This window comes from Anguilla rostrata, chromosome 7 (genome assembly GCF_018555375.3).
Source record: "Anguilla rostrata isolate EN2019 chromosome 7, ASM1855537v3, whole genome shotgun sequence".
NCBI classification, from domain to species: Eukaryota; Metazoa; Chordata; class Actinopteri; order Anguilliformes; family Anguillidae; genus Anguilla; species Anguilla rostrata.
In genome coordinates, this window is record NC_057939.1 from 47,483,472 (window position 1) to 47,506,666 (window position 23,195).

The 23,195-nt window shown below is 42.2% G+C and overlaps 1 protein-coding gene across 4 annotated transcripts in view; it reads right to left on the reverse strand.

Moving 5' to 3' along the window:
* Positions 1 to 23,195, reverse strand: part of LOC135259886 (contactin-1a-like) — a 64,616-nt gene that overhangs the window by 32,836 nt on the left and 8,585 nt on the right. For 2 of the 4 annotated variants that reach the window (XM_064344793.1, XM_064344796.1), the window contains exon 2: positions 3 to 133. In XM_064344793.1, the coding sequence (XP_064200863.1) occupies positions 3 to 57 (55 nt within the window). In that variant the 5' untranslated portion in view covers positions 58 to 133. Of the gene's footprint in view, positions 1 to 2; positions 134 to 11,799; positions 11,863 to 12,083; positions 12,230 to 23,195 lie in introns of those variants that run through there. The other 2 variants (XM_064344794.1, XM_064344795.1) reach the window with 2 other exon arrangements.

A 23,195-nucleotide genomic window follows, 5' to 3' on the forward strand; every position in this document is an offset into this window, starting at 1 on the left:
ACCAGTACAGGAGAATGCCAAGTAGAAGACAAACAGAAGGGAGGCCGAGAGCTGCATGATTCTCTGTCCAACGACGCCAGGGGCAGCACTAGATTAGCAAGCGATGCGACATTAGCATGTGCGGCCTGGTTTCCTGTGAGAGAGGAGAGACAGAGAGAGAGAGAGAGAAAGATGCATGCTGGGAGTTTGCATCGCTACAGTCGAGGCTTTTATTTCATAGCATTAACGTTTATAGTGTCATCTTAACAGCTAAAATAATACTTTTCCATCCTCAAAGACAGCGCACTGGCTTTAAAAACATTTATTTTTTAAAACAGCAGCTCTTGCACAGAGTGACACCTCTTCAGCTCAGAGAGATGTGGGCAGTTTATGAGCAGCCACGCCTAGAGGGCGACGGCCCGGGCCGCAAGCTGAGAGTGACATCACCGACTGCCGCTACGCTAACGCGGCGCGACGGGAAACGTCTGCTCTGAGCGGGAGTCCGGCAGGCCGCGGGCCCGGGGCTTCAGTCGCTGATTTCCCACAATGCACTACACACGCGTCCCACTGATCAGGCCTGAGGGGAAGCTGGGACAGCGAGGACAAAACACACGGCTCTAACCACACCTCCATGATCTGTCTCTCACCTCACTCCGCACTTAAATAACAGAGGCAGCTAAAAGCAAAATGATAAACATTATATATTATTATTATTATTATTATTATTATCAGTCCTTTTAATCTTTTTGAAAATATTGATTCCTTCAATTTGTAAGGTCCAATCACATGGGATCCTGTCATTTTTCCAAAACCTCCTCTCTAGATGCGGAAGAGAGCGGATTACTGTCTGTGTCCCTATAATAACAACAACAACAACAATAATAATAATGATAATAATAATAATAATAATAATAATAATAATAATACATTAATTGTGGAGGAAATTTCACACAAGGAAGCAAACAACTCAAAGTTTTTCCCGGTGGAGGTGAAGAGTGGCAGGTTGGTGATTCAAGCCCCTCCCACAGTTGAGTTGCTGAACTGCGCAGCCACAGTAACGGATGGGCGCATGTCACACGTCACATGACGTGCTCTGCATGGCGGCTTCACCAGAGGGGTCGCTGTTGAGCAGCCTGGATGAACGGCAACCCTCCCTTCCTGGATGACACTGCGCCCGTTTGTGTGTTGTGCACCCTTAACACTGGGATTCGTCTGGAACGCCATCATACCACCGCACCAAGAGCCTTTTAATTCAGCTCGATACGGTGCCCAAGAGCTTGCTCTTAAACTTAAATCACCAACCCTCACAAACCCTTTTCAAATGGAAATGGAATATACATATCAACAAGATCTGTTGAGACACCATCCATGGTCTATGAGTCTGTTATGTACTATCACAGCCGAGAAATCAGCCAAATGTCACAAAAAGAGCTTAATCCTACCAGATTAGGGAAAAAAAAACATGCTGTTCTTAAAATGGGAGATAAAGTAGTCTGAACCAGAGCCAATCATGGCAAGCATCAAAAATCTATAAACTACCACAGGAAATTACTTCATTTATTACCCAGAATGCAATGCATTTAGATGTCAAACGTGTGAAATTAAGGCGGAGAAGAACTTCAGTTAAAGCTGAGTTTGGCACAAAATATGTGCGAGTAAATGACAGCTTGAGGCACTGACTGTCTTACCAAGATTTTCTAAAGAGGGGAATATTTTGGGGGGGAGGGGAAATCTTCGACTTTGCATAACAAATTGAAGTGGATATTAAATATTTTTTAATTCTCTGAAAATTCTGAACTTACGATAATGTGTTTGAATAGAAATTAAAAGTGACACTCTACTAAATGTGTCATACAAACTCCAGCATAAGCCATTTTAACAGTTAAACTAAAAGAAAAACAGTAACTACAGAATCCTGCCTGCACTCCAGGAAATTAATCTGTTTACTCCATTCCAAGTATATTAGAATGCCAAATAGGTCACAGTTCACTGGAAGTCAGAGCAATTGAATTTTTCATATTATTTCAATAACAGTCTACACATGTAAGGAAGGAACCGGGTGAGTAGGCTTGGTTTGGATTAGTGTCAGTTTTTTTGGCTTTGGTTTGTTCGTCAGTGCAGAAGCTAAATAGATGTGTCTACAACTGGGCCTTAAATCATCAATGATCACCAAGCAGAATTAATGCTATTGTCTGTGCACCATTTTCGTGTGACAGAGAAAGTCTGTGTGTTTGTGTTCGTGTGCGTGTGCCTGTGTGTGTGTGCATGTGATTCCATGTGCATGTGTATTTGAATGTGTGTGCATATGTATGTGTGCATGTGTGTATGCATGTGTATCTGCAAACATGCATGTGTGTATGTGTTTCCGTGTGCATGTGTATTTGCATGTGTGTGTGTGTGTGAATGTACATGTGTATGTGGTTGTATACATGTGTCTGCATATATGCATGTGTGTATGTTTTTGTGCGTGTGCTTGTGTTTGCATTTGCATGTGTGTATGTGTGTGTATACGTATGTGTATGAGTGTGTGTGTGTGTGTGTGCATGTGTGTGTGTGTGTAAAACTGCCTGTGACGTGAGCTCAGCTCTGCTGCCAGAGACACACAGAGGGGGGTTTCATCTTCACGCTGCCGGTATCCTAGCAACACCTTTTCAAAAGGAGCGGTCGCATTTGGACACAGCCTTTTATAGCCGTGAATAAGAAATACAAACGACAGGGATATTCTAGAACATCTTTGTTGTGGGCGGGTTGACACCACATGCTGTGCTAGTTGATTTAGCATTTCTTACAACCTTTAGAAAGAACACGCTACAGTGTACAGCAATATAATAACAATAAGATTACACCAATTTATGCCATCAAAAGCTTTCTCACAGCAAATTGCCTGATCAAACTGAAATTAGTCACAGATGAAAGCAATGTGTTTACATACAGTATGATTCGTTTTTTTGTTAAGTTTTTAAAGTCAACACAGAAATCTGTTAGTGTAAAATTCCGAATCTAAAAATAGCTTGCAGAAACTAGGCAGAAAATGAAATATTCAGTGTTATTGTCGTCTGATTAGCCATGCATGAATCCATCTGACGTGGGAGACCCAATAAACCGGATCGTTTGGTGGCATCTGAATGAACTCCAATTCAGTCACTGGTCATAGCAAAGGATTTCCAGAAAAACAATTTCAAAAGATAAACGGCTTAAATTTTCTGGTCTGGGTTATATGGATAATGATATTCTCCAGTTTTTTACCCTCTAAATGGCAGGTCAAATTATTATTATAAATCACTGTAGGATCACATGATCATAAATCATTGACTAATTATATGATTACAAAGGGGAGAGTGGGGTTTCATGATGTTTTCATAATATAATACAATTTTTTCCAGGCTTCATATAACATGACTGTTTCTCATAATGCAACAGGGGAGGACCCTTTCCTCTTTGACCCAGAATGTGAGCACTAGCATGGAGAGAGAAGACAGATGCAGACAGGGACATGACTCAAAGCCAGAGATCAGCAGTCAGTCCAAACCTCATAAACCATTAGCCATCGCCCCCTGTTTATCTCAACACTCTCCCGAGGCTCCCCAGAGAGCCAAAAAACAGGGCCATTCGGGAATCCGCTGTGACCGTGGGTGGAGGTGGGGGGGGGAGGCATTATGGCACCAAATAGCGTCAAGGGAGAAAAGAAGATTTACTGGTGAAACCCTGCCACCCTTCCCCCCACCCCCCTATCCCTTCAGCCGTCACCCTGGCCGAACAGATAAGCAGACTGAAAGGACGTGAGCAGGGTTTTTTTTATTAGCGCCTTCGTGCCGAGACGTCGGCGAGCCGGGGAATGGCCGGCCATTATCGAATCGGCGACCGCGAAACCGGGCAAATGGCCCGACTCCGTAAATGCCAAGGATGGGGGGCCCGGGCTGTGGCAGCCAGGGGCTGAAGTGCCTCACGTGCCTTTCGGATTGGACGCGGATGGAATCGGTAAACAATCACATCACGGCAGTTAAAACGAGGGGGAGAAACAGCTGACCCCCCCCCCCCCCCAAAGGTATTGCATCATAAACTGAGATGCATGTAATTGAGTCTGAAGCTGAGCAGCCTGTCTCAAAGCTCCCCTTTGTATTGTGTGACGTCTCTGTTTTCATTTACTGTGAGTCCTACGTTTTGTCCCTCTCCTGGGTTACAGTACAAATTCTGTCACGATTAGGGGTCAGAAAAAGCAGTATACTGGTCAATTTGTATACATCTCTGCAGTGCATCAGGCATTTGGAAATAAAAAGCTCTCTGTGGAAATAATATATTTGAAATTTAAAATAGCTCCAGGTTGGTACATTTTATTTATCATCTGGCTTAGCTGAAGTGCCTCGATTTCATAAGGAGTAGAAAAATAGAAAACTATTTTCATTTATCATCTGGTTTGACTTAAGTGCCTTGACACTTTAAGAACTAGGAAAAAAAAGAAAACAGTTTGCAGAAACACGATAAAAAACGTTCGTTTTTTTTAAATTTCCTGTAAGTCAATGAATAATTTCCCAGCAGGCCTGTAATGAAGTCCATTCTGAAATGAAAAAAAAACAGAATTTTGACTAATTCAGGTCTGTCCGAGGTGAGAGACACCACGACACCGCAGCGATGAAACACAACAAAAGAGGCTAACATTGCACAGAGACTGGCGTCTGCCTGCCGAACTGTCCCGAAGAAATCTGCTCCATCTTCATAACTGCACAGCACGCAAGAAACAGCACAGTAGACCACCCTGCTAGGAGCTGAACAATTACTGCAATGTAGAGAGCATACTGAAGATATGATATAACCGATAATGAATATATTGCATCACCATCGAGGAGAAATACTGGAGAGTTTTTGGCCCAGTAATTTCTACTGATTAGCAGTCCATTAAGATGCTGTGTCCCAGCGGGCAGTATTTCACTTCACCGGACAGAGGATGTGTAGGAATTGAGATAATGCTGCTGTTGATACCTCCCAGGCCTAACTGGCCTACACCATCGACTTTGCTCCTCGTTGTGCAACAATTTTTCCATGCACGTTTTTCCTTTTTTCCTGAATCTGCATTGAGCAACCAGCGCAAGCACGTGCTAGCCGGAGGGTGTGGAACTCTCCGGAAAGTGTACCCAGATCTTCAGCGTCATACAGCATAAATAAAGCTAAGAAAAGCAAGCCAGCGGCCACTGTCCCTTTCCTCGCATACGACATGCACTGACTCGACATCATCAACACTATGCCTTCTCAGCACACAGTACTGAAACAATAGCACCACTACAAACATTAGTCAATAGATATATCACTTCATAATAAATATAATAAACTAATATTATTCTTTAGACATTTCTCATTAACATTTGTAAATATCACCTAGATTGTTACAAGATAAAGGCCTGCACTCAATCAAAATTTTTCCATTACCTTTGACTCTCAAATATATTCAAGAGTAATTTTTTTTTTCTTTACAAATAGGATTGGGGGAATTAATTAATTGAGGGACAAAGTTAAGGCCAAAAGTTGATGTAATTCATGCCTTAGAGTCTTGTTCATAATGTAACTGATTCGCTGCATCACTCCCTTGGGGTCCGAGGTGAGATAATCAGCCAATCATGGCAGTCGATTCGAGGCTTAAAGGTCAGATGGGCTACCCTGACCTCTGTCTGACCAGGATATAAATATAGTGCACACTTCTTCCTCTCACACTCCCCATTGCTGAGCTGCAGCTTTTAGATAGCACATGTCAATCACTTAGTGGACAAAGACTGGAAACATACTTGAATTTTACAGTGCTACGTGTAAGCGAAGTGGTTGTGTCCCGAGTGACATTGTTTGCGGGGGCGGGGATCCTTGATTCTGTGTTGGCAGTATACAGTTGTTTATAAAAACTAAGCTGGGTTAATTAGTTGGGACAGAAGCCCGTAAACACAACAGCCTTTCCAGGCCAGGGGTTGTGCAATCCTAATCCTAACCCTAATTTTAACCCTAAACCCTATTTGTTGCCCTAGGATTCCTGTGCAATGTTTTTATTAAGATGGATGAAAAACAATGTAAATATGGTCAAGTCAATGAAGTAAATACAACCCTTGTGCATTTGATCTTGATTTTTTTTTTCCATTTAGATGAAATCGTTCAAACTCTGCAGTGCTGCCAATTTTGGCAGTTAAAGGGTCAAGTAAATTGGTTTGTGTGCGTGTGTGCGCATGTGCTTGTGTGTCCGTGTGTATGACCCTGTGTGTGTTTGCATGTGTGTGTGCTTTACGGCTGTAACAATTTGGTGATTTCATAAAACGGCTGAAAGAGAGATCACAACCCACAGGAATGTTCACGTGCCTTGAATGACCAGCCAGCAGATCTTGCCGGAGGATCTCCTAAAATCGAATTCCAAGGCCATTTCCCCATCTGACCACAGCTTATCCCATTCCGTACGGACCATTTCCATCCTTTAGGCCTGGAGTGAACACTTCCTCTTCTCTATAAATTGATCTTGTCAGCAGATCGTATCTTCTCTTCATTTCCCCGAAAGACTATATTTGCGATCAAACGGGAGAAAATCGACTTTTCACAAGAAAGTAAACTCAAACCCGCTTCAGAGCTCGGCCCTTCCAAACCACACTATACTAATCCATATTTAGTTAATATATTGTTTATATCTACAATCTGTTGTGTTATACATAGTAATGTCACCGAGGACTGAAAATTCAAAGTAGAAATGAAAGGTATGAAATGTGAGTTTTTCCAGATATATCTACAACTGTCTGGTTCAAGGGTTTGAAATGTCACCCAATGCTGTCACTACTACTATGCAATTATCCAAATGTCATTTATATAGGGTAATCGGTTCTGTTTCAGACCAACTAACTTTTAATCATTGTCAAGTAATAAAAGCTCAATAACAGTACCACAAACTAAGTAACAGTCTCAGCAAGAATACCATAGATGTTCAGTAACAGTACTATAGACTCTCAGTAACAATACCATAACTTCCAAGTAACATTGCCATAGACTTTTCCCAACATTACCATAGACTCTCAGCAATACTGTCGCAGTCTAACAGAGCCAGTATCATGACAGCAATCTCTGACAGAATAGTATCATATTTTTACAGTTTTAATGCCATAGATGCAGTGTGTTACAATACTGAATAGTGACAATACTGTTAGGAACAATAGACCCTTCTCAGATAGCACACTCATCCTAAGAATATTGCTATGTGATCACAAATCTTAAGCTGTAATCCAGCTACAATTTGGCTTGAAGAAGTTATTGTTACATCAAGAGAGCAATGAAAAAAAACATATCATATGTATGTGTCAATAAATTAATATCAGCATGGTTTGCATTTCCCGAGTTTGAGAACAGAAATAGCAGCACAGAAGTAAATGAGCTTCTCCCTTGCGTAGGCTATATCCCGTATATATCAGTATACAGTCAGGCCGGCCTTGCTAAATCCCATAGCCACTCTTTACTGGGCAATTGATGGAAAGGCTGTCCAAGCAAGAGGAAGGAGGGACTCCCCAATCAGAGCATCTATGTGCCACGCTAATTCCCTGCCATTCAAAAGCCATTCTGCAGAGCACTCCAAAGATGGAGTCAGCCCCTCTCAACGATTCAGGGAGGGTTTAATCTTCTAGATCCGCTGAACAGTCACCCGCCTGTCTGGCCCGCTAGACAGACCTTGAGAGACGGCGTCTGAACCGGAGGGCCAACCTTTTTCTGTCAAACCCAGGAGAAAACATGGCAGCTTGAGCGTTCAGGGACATTTTTGCTTTGAAACGATGCTATTTCGGCCTTGCAACGCGCACACAAAGTCATCAGTCATATCACTGTCTCGGAACTCTACAGGCTGCTCCCTCCCTCCCTCCCTCCCTCCCTCTCTCTCTTGCTCGCACTCTTTCCCTCTCTCTCTCTCTCTCTCTCTTTCCCACTCTCACTCTCTCTCCCTCTCTCTCCCTCTCTCCCTTTCTTTCCCTCTCTCACTCTCTTTCTTCTCCTCCTCTCTCAGAAAGGTCATAAAAAATGGTCACGCTATGAGAAGCTCAAATTGCGCTGAAATTTTCATTACAAAAAATTTATTTTCCTGAAAAATATATAGGAAAGATAGAGGAAAAATGTACAGGAAATATATAGGGTCTTTCAACTGATACTTATTCCATGCTGAAAAAAGCAACCATTACCTAAATCATAACAATCAACAGCTTGAAGACACATTTACAAAATCAGTTCAGGTTTTGCTGCCAAACTAGCAGAGATTGTGGTTCCTAGTATTTTGCTTAATTTGCAGTAAGACCAGCTAATTTGCATTTTATTTACAGATACTTGAACAGTTTTAAATGTGTGTGTGCATGTGCATGTGTGTGAGAGAGATATGGTGTGTGTGTGTGTGTGTGAGAGAGAGCCTGTGCGTAGGATGGAGTGAATGAATTCGTAAACATGGTTGAGCTAACCCCTACATGTGTATTTCCACCAGTGCTGTTAATGTCGCCATTTCTGACATGAAAGGTTAAGCAGGTTTAGACAAAATGACAGATAGTGCAATCATGTGGAAAAAGAACCACTGGTTCTGTGCCTCCCCCTGTCCAGAAATGAGATAAGGTGGAGGGCGAAGAGGACTTACACCTGATTGGATTTATTGGATTTTATGGAGTCTAATCACCCACAATTCTCTAGCCTGCACACAGCCAAGCTGTATCTCAGAGCTGGATTCCAAGTTCTTACTGAAGCAATTTATCTCCACCCACTGCCACTGTGTGCGGGGGAAATAGATTTTAATTGATCCACACTAATATCACACAGCCTTACAGCGTGTCAGACCAAAATTAAATGAAAAACATAGCCCTAATCTGTTCTACGATAAATCACAGGAGTACTATAAATGAAGACAAAATAATAATAACTATCACTTCTAAAAATGTTAACTACTCTTGAATTTAAATTAAATAAAAAAATAACACATCAAATTAAACCGGAAAGATCATTTCAGCATTACCCCTAGGAGGGTAAACAAAGTTTAAAGGCCAATATTAAATTAACATCATAGAAAATAGTTAACCCATAATTTGCTACAAATGCCCTTTTCAAAAGTCCAGGCCTCCATTAAGTTTCTAATCTTCACTTGGTGGTAAAGTTTAATCACAGTAACTGACCAAGGTTGGCCAGTTCTGCATAGTCCTAACATACGCTAAATTCTAGCATTACGAAACACCCAGTGCACACTAAATTACACATTGTGAAGTAGGTCGGGTTCAGTGGTTAGCGTTTGAAGCTCCTTGTTTAAATGTCGGAATCATCAACCAGCTAATGCATAATTGAGGTAATAACGGCACAAGAGTGGACACTAAGACCTTCGGTTGCCATCATCTGAGGCTACTTTAAAGGCTATATCATCATTAATGGCATAATGCCCTCTAAACCTTTCATGTAAGGGCGACCGCTAGCCAAGAACGCTGCTTCCTCCAGTCCTGATGCTCAGTGCTCATGGATTCCAGTAGTTCATTAGCATCCGAATGCTAATACTTCGAGCGAGGGTGAGCGCAAGGGGAACCAGTCCATTTAACATCTGTGCCACCCTGCCTTTTAACATGAACTGAATAATGTATTTCAGTGAAGGTTGGAATTTTTCACACAATGCTGTTTTTTTTTTTTTAAATCACGAAATCACACAGACTGCTACAGCAGTGAATCTAACATGACGAGTAGGGAAAAATGTAACAGTGCGAAATTCTGACTCACTTTCTGCTACTCAAATTTTATAAGAAACCACCATAGCAGTTACACAGAGCATCCAGACTCAGCAGTCTGTTGAGATAGTAACACAGAAAAGAACTATATATTTTATTTATTTATTTTTAAACAAGGATTTGTGAGGGAAATTTTAAAACTCTTACACTATTAACCTGCACATCCTGTTATTCCTACAGCCACCCTGCCTTACAGATTTCCAGCACCCCCGACCCTCCCCATCTCCACATTTGTTCAGTTCTTTCTGTTTAATTTGTCTTCACTCCGTTTGATTTTGATGTCCAATTTTTTTTTGGGGGGGAAGCAGGGGCAGGGATGAGTCAATAAGCATGTCCTATGTCCAGATGTGTGGCCTGGGCAATGGATCAGATGTTCCAAAATACAATGAGTCTAAGGACCACAGTTCTCTCATTTGTCAGAAGAACTAAGAGAATTCTGCTACATTTGGGAGGGGACTGGGGGAGGCTGACAAAGGCCCCCTTGGGGGGGACGTGCCAAAATCAACAGAAGAGCGCCTCCGTCTACAGGCCTTGCACACGCCCGATTTGAGCAAGTCCCAATACGCCATCATCTGTCAGCCAGCAAGAGCACAAATACATCTTCTGTAAACAATCCAAATTACATAACACAAACAAAACAGCCCTTTCAATAGACAAGGACATAGCCAAATAAAATGCATGGGAGTGACTCCAGATATCAAATCCAACAGATTCCATAAATTTATGCTGAGTCAAACATCGGTTTCAAAATCAAAACAATGCGAGACATCTGCCGCAAAAGCTATTTAATACCATCTTAAATAAAAATAAAGCTGCGTTTTTTACTGGCTGCTAATCGAAAGCGAGTGGGTCAGTCATAAAATATTAAGACTGAGTAATCGTACCGTAAATACAGATGTCTCTCACTTTTTAAAAATGTTATTTTGCCCCCCCGTGAGCAAGAGGAACATCACAAACAAGTTTGTTCATGATGTCAGAAGACGCGCGTCACGTTCGCTGGCAGATAATCAAATAAACGCGCTTCACTCAAGCGTAGAGAACGATGGAGAGAAAGATGCTGCATCAAATCACTGTCTGCAGCTATGAGGAGGAGAAAAATATTTTTCTCATCTTGTAAATTAATCCAATATGACATCTTCCATTCAGTAAGCACATTTTATATGCATATGGTATTAATGGATGGAATCTGTGCAGGCACCAAGATGAGAATTATAATTTGTACAGGAGCCAATGGATGACTGTTCTGATGAAATAAACTATTTATTCCCTTAAATAAGATATACACAGTGATGGAATATAGTTCACATGTGCAATCAACACATATTTCATGCTTACATTTTATGAAGCCCCTCTTTCTCCTTAATTATGCATCTTCCATTACATACAAGATACAAGAGCCTGTTTAGAAGACAGGATATGCACGCACACACACACACCCACACACACATTAAAAACACACACACATAGCCTGGCCATCTCTCAGTTCAACATCTCCACATCACCCTCAGTCACGGCACACACACCAACATCACGGCACACACGCTAGTTTTATAGCACCCACGCAAACATCACAGCATACGCACTGACGTTACGGCATACACAAACATAACAGCGCACATGCTAATGTTACAGCACATGCCCTAACATCACGCCATACACGCTAACCTTATGGTACCCACACTGACATCATGGCACACATGCTAACGTTACAGCACACATGCTAACATCACGGCACACATGCTAACATTGCGGCACACATGCTAACATCATGGCACACATGCTAACATTGCAGCACACACGCTAACATTGCGGCACACACGCTAACATTGCGGCACACATGCTAACGTTATGGCACACACGCTAACATCAGGGCACGCACGCTAACATCACAGCACACACGCTAAAGGCTTGGATTCCACGCCATATGGGACCAGCCATGCTGGGCATACCGCCAACCTGCCAGACGAAAGGTCCAGAACGGTCCAGGCGCCTCGTTACCCTGCCCCACGCCCTCCTCCCGCGGTACCCCAGCCTGTACCTCCGTACTGCTGCAGACATTCGGCGGGGAGCTCTCCAGCCTTACCCAATGAGCAGCCAGCAGCCGTCTGACTCCAGACGCACAGTAAACATCTCAGGCTCCATCAGCCCTGCTGAACCCCCACCCCCTAAAAAACCCTCCCACCGCCGCCGACAAATCAAAACCACTCAAGCCGTGACCTCCGTTCTCACAGCCCGCCTGCCAAACGAGCGGGAAAGGCGGCGTAGTCTTGGGGGAGCTGTAGCCGCCCACGGCCGATCGCCACAGCGATTTTTCGGCCAAAGAGCCTGAGGGGGTTTTCCGCTTCGGACTGACTGACCAAACCTCACCTCAACGTCGTTACGGCACGTGCTCCCCGCTGCGGTCTACAGACCATAACCGGACCATGTCCCAGAGGCTCTCTCTCTGTCTCCCAAAAACTCCTCTCCCAGAAACCGCTCGTTCTCTCCCTCTCCTAACAGTCCTCTCCCAGAAACCGCTCTCACTCTCTCTCTCTCTCTTTCCTAACGGTCCAGAAAATGCTGGCAGGCGCCGGGACCGGCTCTACATGCATAATTAATACGGCAGAGCCGTGCGTTTCCTGTGCCGACGGCCCTATTACCGGAGCCATCAGCCGGGAGATGACGGCCCACTCAGGGGGTCCAGCTGTAGACCTGGCCCAGGTTAAAGAGCCCCTACAAAGCTGTGTGTGTGTGTTTATTGTTTATGTCTGCGTAAGTGAACATGACAATGCACGCGTGAATTTGTATGTGGATATTTGTGCACGTATGTGTGTGAGCACATGCATATCCTTGTCTGCTTGTACGTGCATGCATTTGTGAAGTGTACATGTGTTCATCTCTACATGTGTTTACATGTTTGTGTGTGTGTGCATGCATGTGTTTGTGTGTGTGTGTGTGTGTGTGTGTGTGTGTGTGTGTGAGTGAGTTACCGTAGTCAGTCCTGAATTGCGAATCTTGGCTCGTTCAGCTATGTTGTGTTGTCTCTACTGCAGCTCGCGATGCAGCCTGTTCTTGACCGGCACACACAGATGTAGGTCACAGTGTGTATTAAGCTGACTGAGGCGTGCTGGGCACAGAAACACAATTATGTTTAACCTCTAAGAGCACTGTACTGTAAAACTGACACAATTATATCAAAACTACATTACAAGGCTCAGTTAATCTGTAAAACGAACAACTTCTGCAAAACCACGGCTTTAATTAACAAGTATAAAATGTAAAAAAGGAAAAGTGAATCAAAGACAATGTAGGCATTATTAATAACAATAATAATAATAATAACTATAATAATAATAATAATTACAACAACAACAATACTACTACTACTATTATTATTATAATTATTATAATTATCTCCATTGCAGCCATTATATTTCCCCATAATATTTTGCCGTAATTCTCTTGGACATCTACCACATGCATTATATGGAAGATTTATTATTTTTAATGAAGCTGGAGAACAGTCCTGTCCACTACTGCGGGGAGAAATGCTCCAGGTCAGTTATGTTATGTTATATTATATTATGAGCATTAAAATAACCCCAAGGGTAATTACGCTTTCCAGTTTTTTTTTCAGTTAGTGAATGCATGGATTTGCGTCTGTATATAGTAGGGCTATACAGTACTAAGGTAAACAGGCATGCCAGCACAGGTTTTTAAGAACAGGTGCTCTTCAATAGCCTTAGTGATTAAATACATTCAAACACAATGGTGGACTTAAACAAAACAGCTGGCTGAATGCTCTGGTTTATGTCCATTAAAGGTGAGAGTACACCATCATTTTGCTATCATAAAAAACCAAGCCTTTACGTGTATATAATATACATAATGGACTTGATTCACTAAGACCTTCAGCACAACCCAATAACATGACCAATAATTGGTCATGGTATTTGCTTTGCACAAATCATTGGTTGGTTTATCAGTATTGTTTGTGCTAAACGTTTTTGCACATGCTAAAGGTCTTAGTAAATCAGGCCCTACATGTGACTCAGACTGACTGAAACCAAATCTTAAAATTCTGAACCAAGCCAATAATAGAAGAGTTCGAGAAAAGGCAGAGGTAGTTTCAAAATCAAATCTGGTAGTAATTACATGAATAATAATAACAATTATCCTGCTGCACACATACCGATCATAATAGAGCCAGAATAAGCAATAACAACAACAACAAAAAAACTGTTACTGGAAAACTTGATGATCTTTAATGGAAAGGAGCAAGCAAAGGCCATTATGCTTCACCATACATCACTGCAGACAACTGGGGTAAAAAGCAAATCAGAGCTTCTGTCTGCCAGGGCTTTCAGTCCACTGCAGGCCAATCACAACACGTACAGTAAGAGCATGTCTGGCAAGAGCCGGCCTTAAAGCAGCCTAATGACCAAACTAAGAGCGTTGAGTGGCTATAGGGGAACGATATTACTTTACAAGGGCTTCCTGTTATGCTATTTTCCACACAAAGTACTTTTAAGGGGAGTACTAGAGAATAACTTGGCAGCCCTTCAAACAAAAACAACAGAAATGCAAAAAGAGAAATTTTGATAGAATTAAAAAAGCTGCAGCTAACGGTGACATGCTCAGACCCAGATGGTGGCGGACGTCTGCAGACAAACAGGAAGTGCCAGCGTTGAGGGGCACTATCGAAGCGACCGGGGGGTGGGGGGGGGCGGGGCCCGAAAATGACCCGCCTCGTCCCGAGGACTGGACGATTACCATTGTCACGGGCGGACAAGGCCGGCCCTTATCTCCGCACATGCTCCGCGGCCCGGCCTTTTGTCCCGCGCGTTTGCGCGTGGACCCGAGAACGGCGAGAGCGCAATCGAGCCATGAATGCCTTTTCAGTGGCGTGTGAAGTGGGCCCTTTTTTTTTACAGCACATGGGAAGGAGAGATACAAACGAGGGAGGGGGAGGGTGGGGGAAATGTAAGATAAGCACTGAGACGGACACGGACATTGCTGAGGAGAGGGCGGCACAATGGCACTCTGTGCTACCCCTGGCACGGCTCTCTTAAAACAAGACGCCGTTTTTCCACTATAGGGGACAGAGGCCGGCTTTGTGATTCGCTGACGCCCGGCGGGGTCCCCTCGTCTTCGAACACTCAGTGGCTTCAGAAATTACTACGACTGAACATATCGATGTCCCAGAAAAGAAAAAAAAGAACTGGATCCATTATCCAAAAGTATTTGACCTGTTCCCTATCAAGCCTGGATCAAATACATTTTTGAAATATTTTAGTTTTTTCATATGCTGGTGAACCAGACATGCTGTTCCCTCAGAATGTTACATAAGAAGCATGTTAATGACCAGATGTGCAATCATACAAAATAATATTCTGTGAAAATCGGTGCTTATGTTTCAATTCGCCTAATTAAAAACTTGCAGGACATTTTAGTGATGTCTAAAGGGTTAAGTGTTTCGAATATTTATTTCACAGAGGCTGATTCCTGTTGCTTTGGTTCTTCCAGTGGCGACAGGGTATGTACAGTACTGAAAGCTTTCTACGGTAAATAGGCTAGCTGGAGATTAGAGGTTAATGGATTGGGGTTCTAACCTTAAGCACACTGTCACTGATGTTAAGTCCTTCAAGTTATTACCCTTCATCCAATAAACACACAATTAACCTCTTGGATTTAGACATGTTAATGCATTCACCGTTTCAAGCTGTAATACATCGGAGTCCCTCCATAACAGGTAAACAACAGCGAAATCTGAAGCGAACTTCCTTCGCTAAATAAAAAAAAAAAACTGTTCACTCAAATTGTAAAGCTCAAACAGTAAATAACAATTTCATTAGATTTTACTGCAATGTGAATTACAATTTCATTATTTGTGTTGCATATTTAATATCTTACTCTACTAAATCTTGGTCCTATATTATTGAATACGCCAAACCGAGCAGCCGCCAATTTATCCTTTTCAGATGGCGGTATCATTTGGCTTCCACTTCTCAATAAAAAACAAACAGTGGCACGGACATAAACACATTAACTTCAAGAGTGATAATTAAGGATTGAAAGCGGTAATAGCATTGAAACACCGAATAGCCTCTCTGGGGCCATCTAGAATTACACCGTTGGTTACGCAATGTCTACAGGGGCCAGGCTGTGGTTGCACCTAGGGACGCTCTGATTGGCTGAGAGATGCTAGCCGTTAAGTGTAGGAGAGTAAGAACAATGGGAGAAGTGATCTTTGTTTTCGTCCCGTTAAAGAGACACTGCGCTAATGCTATCTTGCTGACTGGAAGGTAATGCTATAGGCTAAGTGACACACTGTGACATCACTGACAGGGTTCATTATTGATTTACCTTGAGTTGTCAAAATGGACGAAATCTGCTCCTGATGTCAGAAACAGGGTTTGTGTTCTGTCTGATAGGACTGCTGTCATACAGGACTGTTGTTTTGTATCTGTCTACTTCAGTTTGCTTTTTGAATGTTTTTCAAATGAGAATTTAAAAAACCGAACAAACTGCCATCTTCGTTAATGAATTTTTATTTTTATTTTTATGAGTGTGTTCTGTTTTTGCTTGCTTCTCCTCTAAAATAAATAATAACAAAATATAAACGGAGAGGAAATAAGATTAACATGTAACAAATGTTTTTTATTTTATTTTTTTATTTTTTAATTAAACGTAAACAATCGTTGCAGCAGCAGAATGAATGATATGCACTGAAAGATGACTGAACTGGATTAGGCAGTGTGGTGTCTCCGTGGGGTCTCTCTAACGGATTCACCCTGTTTTGCTCGGGCCTGCGCAGATGGTCAGGCATCAAGCTCTGCTGCTACTCCCCTGCGTCCCGGAGGAGAGGAAACTGATGGAGAGGCTCCGGTTCTGCCTGCCATGCCAGCCATTCGGGGGGGGAGGGGGTGTGTGCCAGCCATGTGGACCAAAGCCACTGGAGTGTTGAGGATGATTCAATTTGGAGCAGCTCTAGTGACCATTAACACACGCTCAGGTCTCAACGCTCAGGGTTTCCATTTCACGGCGTTCCGCGTTGAGGCTGCTCTGTCGCACTCCAGCCACTGCAAGAGCTGACTGCATTTTTAAAATAATAAAATATGATGAATTACTTCATTTACTTATTTCTTCAGCATTTCCTTCTACTTCTTCTTATTAGTATTATAATTATTATTATTACTTTTATTTTTATTATACATTTTTCTATTATCAACGATGCATGATATCATGGATCATGGATCTTAAACACAGTTACACATCTATTATTGCGACCTGTTTTCATCCAATCCACATTCAGGCTTTATTTTGCTTTTAGTCAGTGAAGTTAGGAAATTAGGAAATTACATTCCCTTCGATGAGTGTGACTATTATTTTAACCTTTATTGTACCGGGATGTCACATTCAGATATAAAACTTATTTTGTGACTGAAACCCAGCCAATATAGGGTAGGAAGACCAAAGCAGGTGAAGCATAAATAATATACACAGCAAAAGTAAACTTCTAATTATGTACAAAAGAAAGTAAGAGCACTGTTCCAATAGCTTCAATCTGAAATGTGTTAATGGTGTATTCTAGTTTCATATTTATCGTGCCAATATAACAGCCTACACCCCGTCTAGATTTTCTGTTCTACTTCAGAAATGTGATGCCACACAAGAGGTCTAGTATTGCAATGTTCCATGAGGACATGCCTGTCTTTGATAAAGTTTTAGCTTGTCACTGAAGGCAAATCCCGCTGCCAAATAACTGTCACTTTCTATTTCAGGCGATATCTGCTGAAACTTTATTTCTATGACACGTGTTCTTTCATGGGCTTTCTGATATGTCCTCTGTCAAAAACCCTACAACAAACAAGCTGGAGATTTCATAATGTGGTTCAGACATGCATTATCGGAGACACACCTTCAATAGAACTTTGTGACAATGGCAAACTATGCATGAAGACATTCTGGTACTTTGACTGAGTTTTGTACAATAAACATGATTTCAAAAGCTGAAAACAGTTTAAGGCTGTTCAAAGCCAAAAGGCTTAAAAGGAGGGCCTTTGCCTGCGAGATTGAGAGGTTTCCATTTCCAGATCATGTTACAGAATACACTACATTTTATTCATGTCAAAGCAAACTTTCCTGTGGAGGCATTCATTTCTCTTTGGGTGGAAAAAAGAGGAGGTGATGTTTTTTCCCCCAGTAACAGCAGTCCTTTCAATACGACAGGACAAAAGCTGCTTCCGGTGGCTGGAATATTTCCACGATTCATATCCAGTCAGGCAAACAATAATCAAAAGGTCAACGGTCAAACACAACAGCTCAGTGAGAATATGAGTCCAGCTTTCTTATTTCCGCACAAGGATAAGCAAGCATAAAAGGTCTTGTGGACAGATGAGACTAAGATTCGCTTGTACCAGAGAGATGGCAAGAGCAAAATGTGGAGGCCAAAAGAAACGGCCCAAGATCCAAAGCTCATCTGTGAAACACGGTGGTGGGAGTGTTATGATTTGGGCATTTATAGCTCCCACAGGTACTTTCTCATTTCTCCTCACTGATGAGGTAACTGCTGATAGCAGCAGCAGACTGAGTTATGAAGTGTACAGAAGCATTTTATCTGCTAGAATTCGACCAAATGCCTCCCAACTCATTTGACAGTCCTTCATCCAACAGCAGTGATCTCATACATACTGATAAAGCAACAAAGTAGCTTTTCAAAGCCAAAACCTGGAAGATTCTTGAAAGGTTAAGTCATTCACCTGAACTGAATCCAATTGAACATGAGTCTCTTATGCTGAAGAGAAAACGCAAGACAGCTAGCCAACAAAACAAGCAGGGGCTGAAAATGGCTGCGGCACAGGCCTGGCAGAGAACATACTCAGCACCTGGTGATGTGTATGGGTCACAGCCTTCAAGCACTCATTGCATGCAAAGGATATGCTACAAAGCACTAAGCATGACTACTTTCATTTAGATAATATTAATATGTCCCAAACACTATGGTTTTGGGAACTGGTTATGTATAAAAAGTGCTGTCATTTCTACATGGTGAAACCAAAGTGCATGAACGATCCATATGATGTATCCAACTTTCCATACTAAAATATTTGTTTTCTGGTGTTTGTTAAAGGGCGGTTCTCTTGGCTCTGACAGTATTTCTTTCTGTACTGTATGCACACACAGCAGAAGCTGTGGGGGTGATGAGGAGAATCTCCCTTTGGATTTTAAAACGGGTCTCCGGACACAGATAAATCCAGGCAGCACGCTGAGGCATACAAAGTGGAGAAGAACAGACGCTCTTTGTAATGTGGAGAGCAGGGTGCGCTCTGGACAGAGTGGTGTCTCAACATTTATATTTAATGCCTCTCCTGCCGGGGTGAAGAGTCTATTACAAGTGCCGCACAGACGCGCGCGTGCGCACACACACACACACACACACACACACGCACACACACACACTCGCTCTATGGACATTCTGACTCTGTGTGAGTGTGAGTGTGTGTGCGTGTGTGTATACAGTATGTGTGTCCATGCATCTGTGTGTGTGAATGTATGACTGATTGCATGCGCATGTACGTGTGTGTGTTTTGTATGTGGCAGCATATTTAAAAGGTGAGTGCTGAAGCCAGAGAGAAACTTCATCACTTTAAAACTAAATAATTTGAGACAATATTGCTTATGTTAAATAAGATATGATTATACAGAGCACTCTGCATCTTTTATTTGTGCGAGGTCATCATCAGAATCACTGTCATCATCATCATCAACATCATCACCATTATTTATCGTCAACATCATCATAATCATTAGTATTGTTGTAAACATAATTTTACCTAGTCTCTACCTGGGGTTAATCTCAAGAGTTCTTTAAACAGGAGTGATGATATCTTTGTGGACTTGGCAGCTACCCTTTATATATAGACTGACACACATAAGAAATCAAGACTTTTAATTGAAAAAAGCCTGCATGCTATTTAATTAAAAGCTGCTTGTAGGCTTGTTACTATGTTGCCTGGCACGGTTTCCATTCTGGCTCTACTTGCCACTCTAGTTACTGTGTAGCCAGTCATGCCCTCCAGCTCTACTGCCCATCCGGTTACCGCACAGCCTGTCATGGCTTCCATTATGGCTCTACTAGCCCCTGACAGGCTTCTTTTCTTTTTTTTTCTTTTTTCTTTTTTTTTTAACTGTAAGGCCTCCGCAAATTATTCCTGCCTCACTAGAGGTGTGAACCGGAGATAAGACACACCATGCTGGGGGGAGCTCATTGATTTCACAAAAAAACACCTCAGAAATAATAATACGAGGGAAATATTCACAACCACACGTTCTCGCCTTTCATTGACATGCTCGTTAAGGTTGTTTTTCATTTTATTCAACCAAAAAAAAAACTGATATCTGGAAGATTTGACCCAAGTTAAGATGAAAGCGAGCTGCCAGGAAGAGGAAAGTAATCCCAGCTCAGTTCTGCTTTGATTGAAACAACCCTTCCAGCTGATTTTCTTTGTTAATTAGGGAAGCACCATTACCTCAGCAGGTCCCTCTGATATCTCTATTTCAGGGGTATCCAATCTTATCTGAAAAGGCCTGGTGTGGCTTCAGGTTTTTGTTTTAGCTCAGCACTACGACACCTGTTGACCTAATTAGCTCATTATGGTCTCCAATCAAGACCTTGATACGTGTCTTAGTATTGTCTGAAGGCAAGCAAGAGAAAGACCATTAACTGTCAACCCTGAAATGTCCTGTTCATTTTCAATGCTGTAATTAAATTATTTACTTTCAATTGTGCTGCCTCTTGACCAGGTCTCAGTGAGAATTGCTTGTTAAAAATAAGGGTAAAATAAATTCAAAAAAAAAAAAATGCTTCTTCACTGACTACCTGACGCATTATTATGTAAGAGAAACAGTTATGTAAGCACTCCAGAAGGTGGTGATCTAATTTGCAGCCAGTGTGTGCCACTTCACCTTCGCCGAGCCGAAAAATGCAGAGAACGTAATTTGCATGATTAGTGCGCGAGTGGGATGAGTTCACAGAAATCAAAGAAAACCTTTCATGTGCAAAAACACCAAGCTTTTCAGGACACAGTTTTCAATTTTCCTCTGACAAAATGACAAAAAACAAAAGGAAGGGAAAATATTTATGTATATATATATATATATATATTCTGTTCCATCTACTAGAGTACTTGGTATTCTAACCTGTGTTGATGCCCTGAGGCAGAGACTAAATGGACACCCTGTTTACGGGAACGATCGTCGAACGTTGCTTTCCAACACTCGCTCGCCTCCTTTTATCCACCTCCACTCTGTATGCGGGGAGAGGGGGAGTTCCAGCCTTTCAGCTGACCGCATAATAAAAACAGCAACTCCGCAACGCGAAACGAGAAGCCGACCTGGACGCCGGGCGCGCCGCGTCGAATGCAAATGGGCCCGGGCCTCAATGAGCTGGACAAAGCGGGGTGTCCCATCAGGGCTTGAGGAACAGCGACGGGTCAGAAAACAGCCCAAAGCCCCGCCCACGACGCCCTCCCCATCTTGATCGCCCGAGACTGAGGATTGCTTTTATTTGGAAACATGGCGGGCGCAAAATAATGACAAAGGTTTTTTTTTTTTTTTTCCTCCACTTTTCATTCATGATGCATCGTTCCAAGCGTACTTAATTCAAGACAGCGACCCTGTTAAAAGTCCCAGGGGTTTTGTTTCTGAAATGACACACGCCAATAGTCTCAAGACCGATAACCAGTGCTATTCAGAATGACAGTGATCCTGCTGGCATTGGCGAGATGCAAAACTCTAAGGAAAGAGTAGGCTGGATTGAGTAATAATATAATAATATGTCTGTAGGTTTTTTTTTTTATTTGGTAAAGAATTAGGCAAATAGAACTCTTGAAATATTATCAGATAGAGATGTCAACGTGAACTGCATGTAACTGATAAATATTTTACAGACTTATAATAATCGTCTACTCCCAGTTAAATATTATATTTGCTGCAACAGTACTCCATATCTAGGGATAAAGGCCATTTATTACCATTAAGTGTTAAGTGGCAATTTTGGTCACGGTGGGAGGACGAGGCACACCTCCCCTAAAAATAAGGTGATGCTAGCATGTTTTAATTGACTGACCAATCACTGCATTCTGCCTAGAAGAGCAGTCTTTTAATTGGTCCATACAAGTCAGCGATTGAAAGCTCACTGCGGCTAACCCCATTATGAGTGAAACCTCACTCGGCCATCAGTCATCATCACCCATCATTGTAGGTGCCAACGTAGCGATTAATAATGCCTGATGCACAGGGCTGAAAGCTTTAATGAAAGTTCTGAACCAGGACCCACTGAATCAGGGATATAATGTAGCATCATCTTTATGGACATTTTAAAAGCGTACAGCCTCCTACAAAGCCACAGGGAAAGAGCTAAATCACCATAAAAAAGACATAAATCACCATACTTATCCACCTGCATACCTGCTCGCACTGGAAAACTTATTGTTATATTATGAAAAGGAGTGAGCAGCAGCATGGATATTAAATTATGTCCTTTCATGGGGAGAAATTGGGCAGACCACTCCTCTGCGTGATGTATGTGTGTGTGATGGGTGTAGGTGTGTGTGTGTGTGTGTGTGTGCGTGTGCGTGCGTGTGCATGTGTCTCTGTTTGCCCACTGTTTGCCAGTTCTCTGTCATGTAATAGGATTTCTGCATTTAAAAGCGCTTCACTTATCCGTGTAGCTCCTGGAAGAGGAGATGCTATTGATCCGCAAATCGGTTTTTCTTCTTCTTTTTTTTTTTTTACTGCAGAGTGTAAGAGTAAAAGCGGGGGGCAGGTGCTGTAAATGCACTTTTGAGCTTCCGGAGTGCGAAGCTCTTCCCTCCCTTTGATTTTTGCTCTATGGTTCAGGGCTCAATTTGTCCCTGGCTGTCAGCCATTACTTGTTTCTTCCCCCACTTCACCGGGTCCTCCCACAGACCACTAAAGGCCAGAGGCAATCAAAACAATAACATCAGTCTATTTCCTATGTCCAGCAACAGAAATGCAGTGGTCTATGTCTGATATAATCAGTCTCTGTCCGGCCTATGTCCAATAACATCTGCCCGTATCCTAATATAAGTAAAATAGCACAAGCCAATGTCTTAATACAATAATAACACTTTATGTCCAGTCTGTGTACATTAATAACAGTCAGTTGTAATCCATGTACAATAAAAGTAGTCCATGTCCTCCTCCCAAGAAAACAGGGTCATCATATCAATTAGTTATAACATGACAATTACCTGGCAAGATTGAAATGTGCATATTTTAACATGGAAAAGAATAAATCAACGTGTCACACTGTAAGTACATGATCTTCCTTGAAGTAAAGGCCACTGGCTGGAGGTGGGTCATGGAATGTTCAGTATAACTGCTGTCGTCCTTGATCCTTAACCCTGTGTAATACAGTAAAGCACGCACTACATTTGCCCAATTGACAAATTGTATCTTTCACTGATATCACTT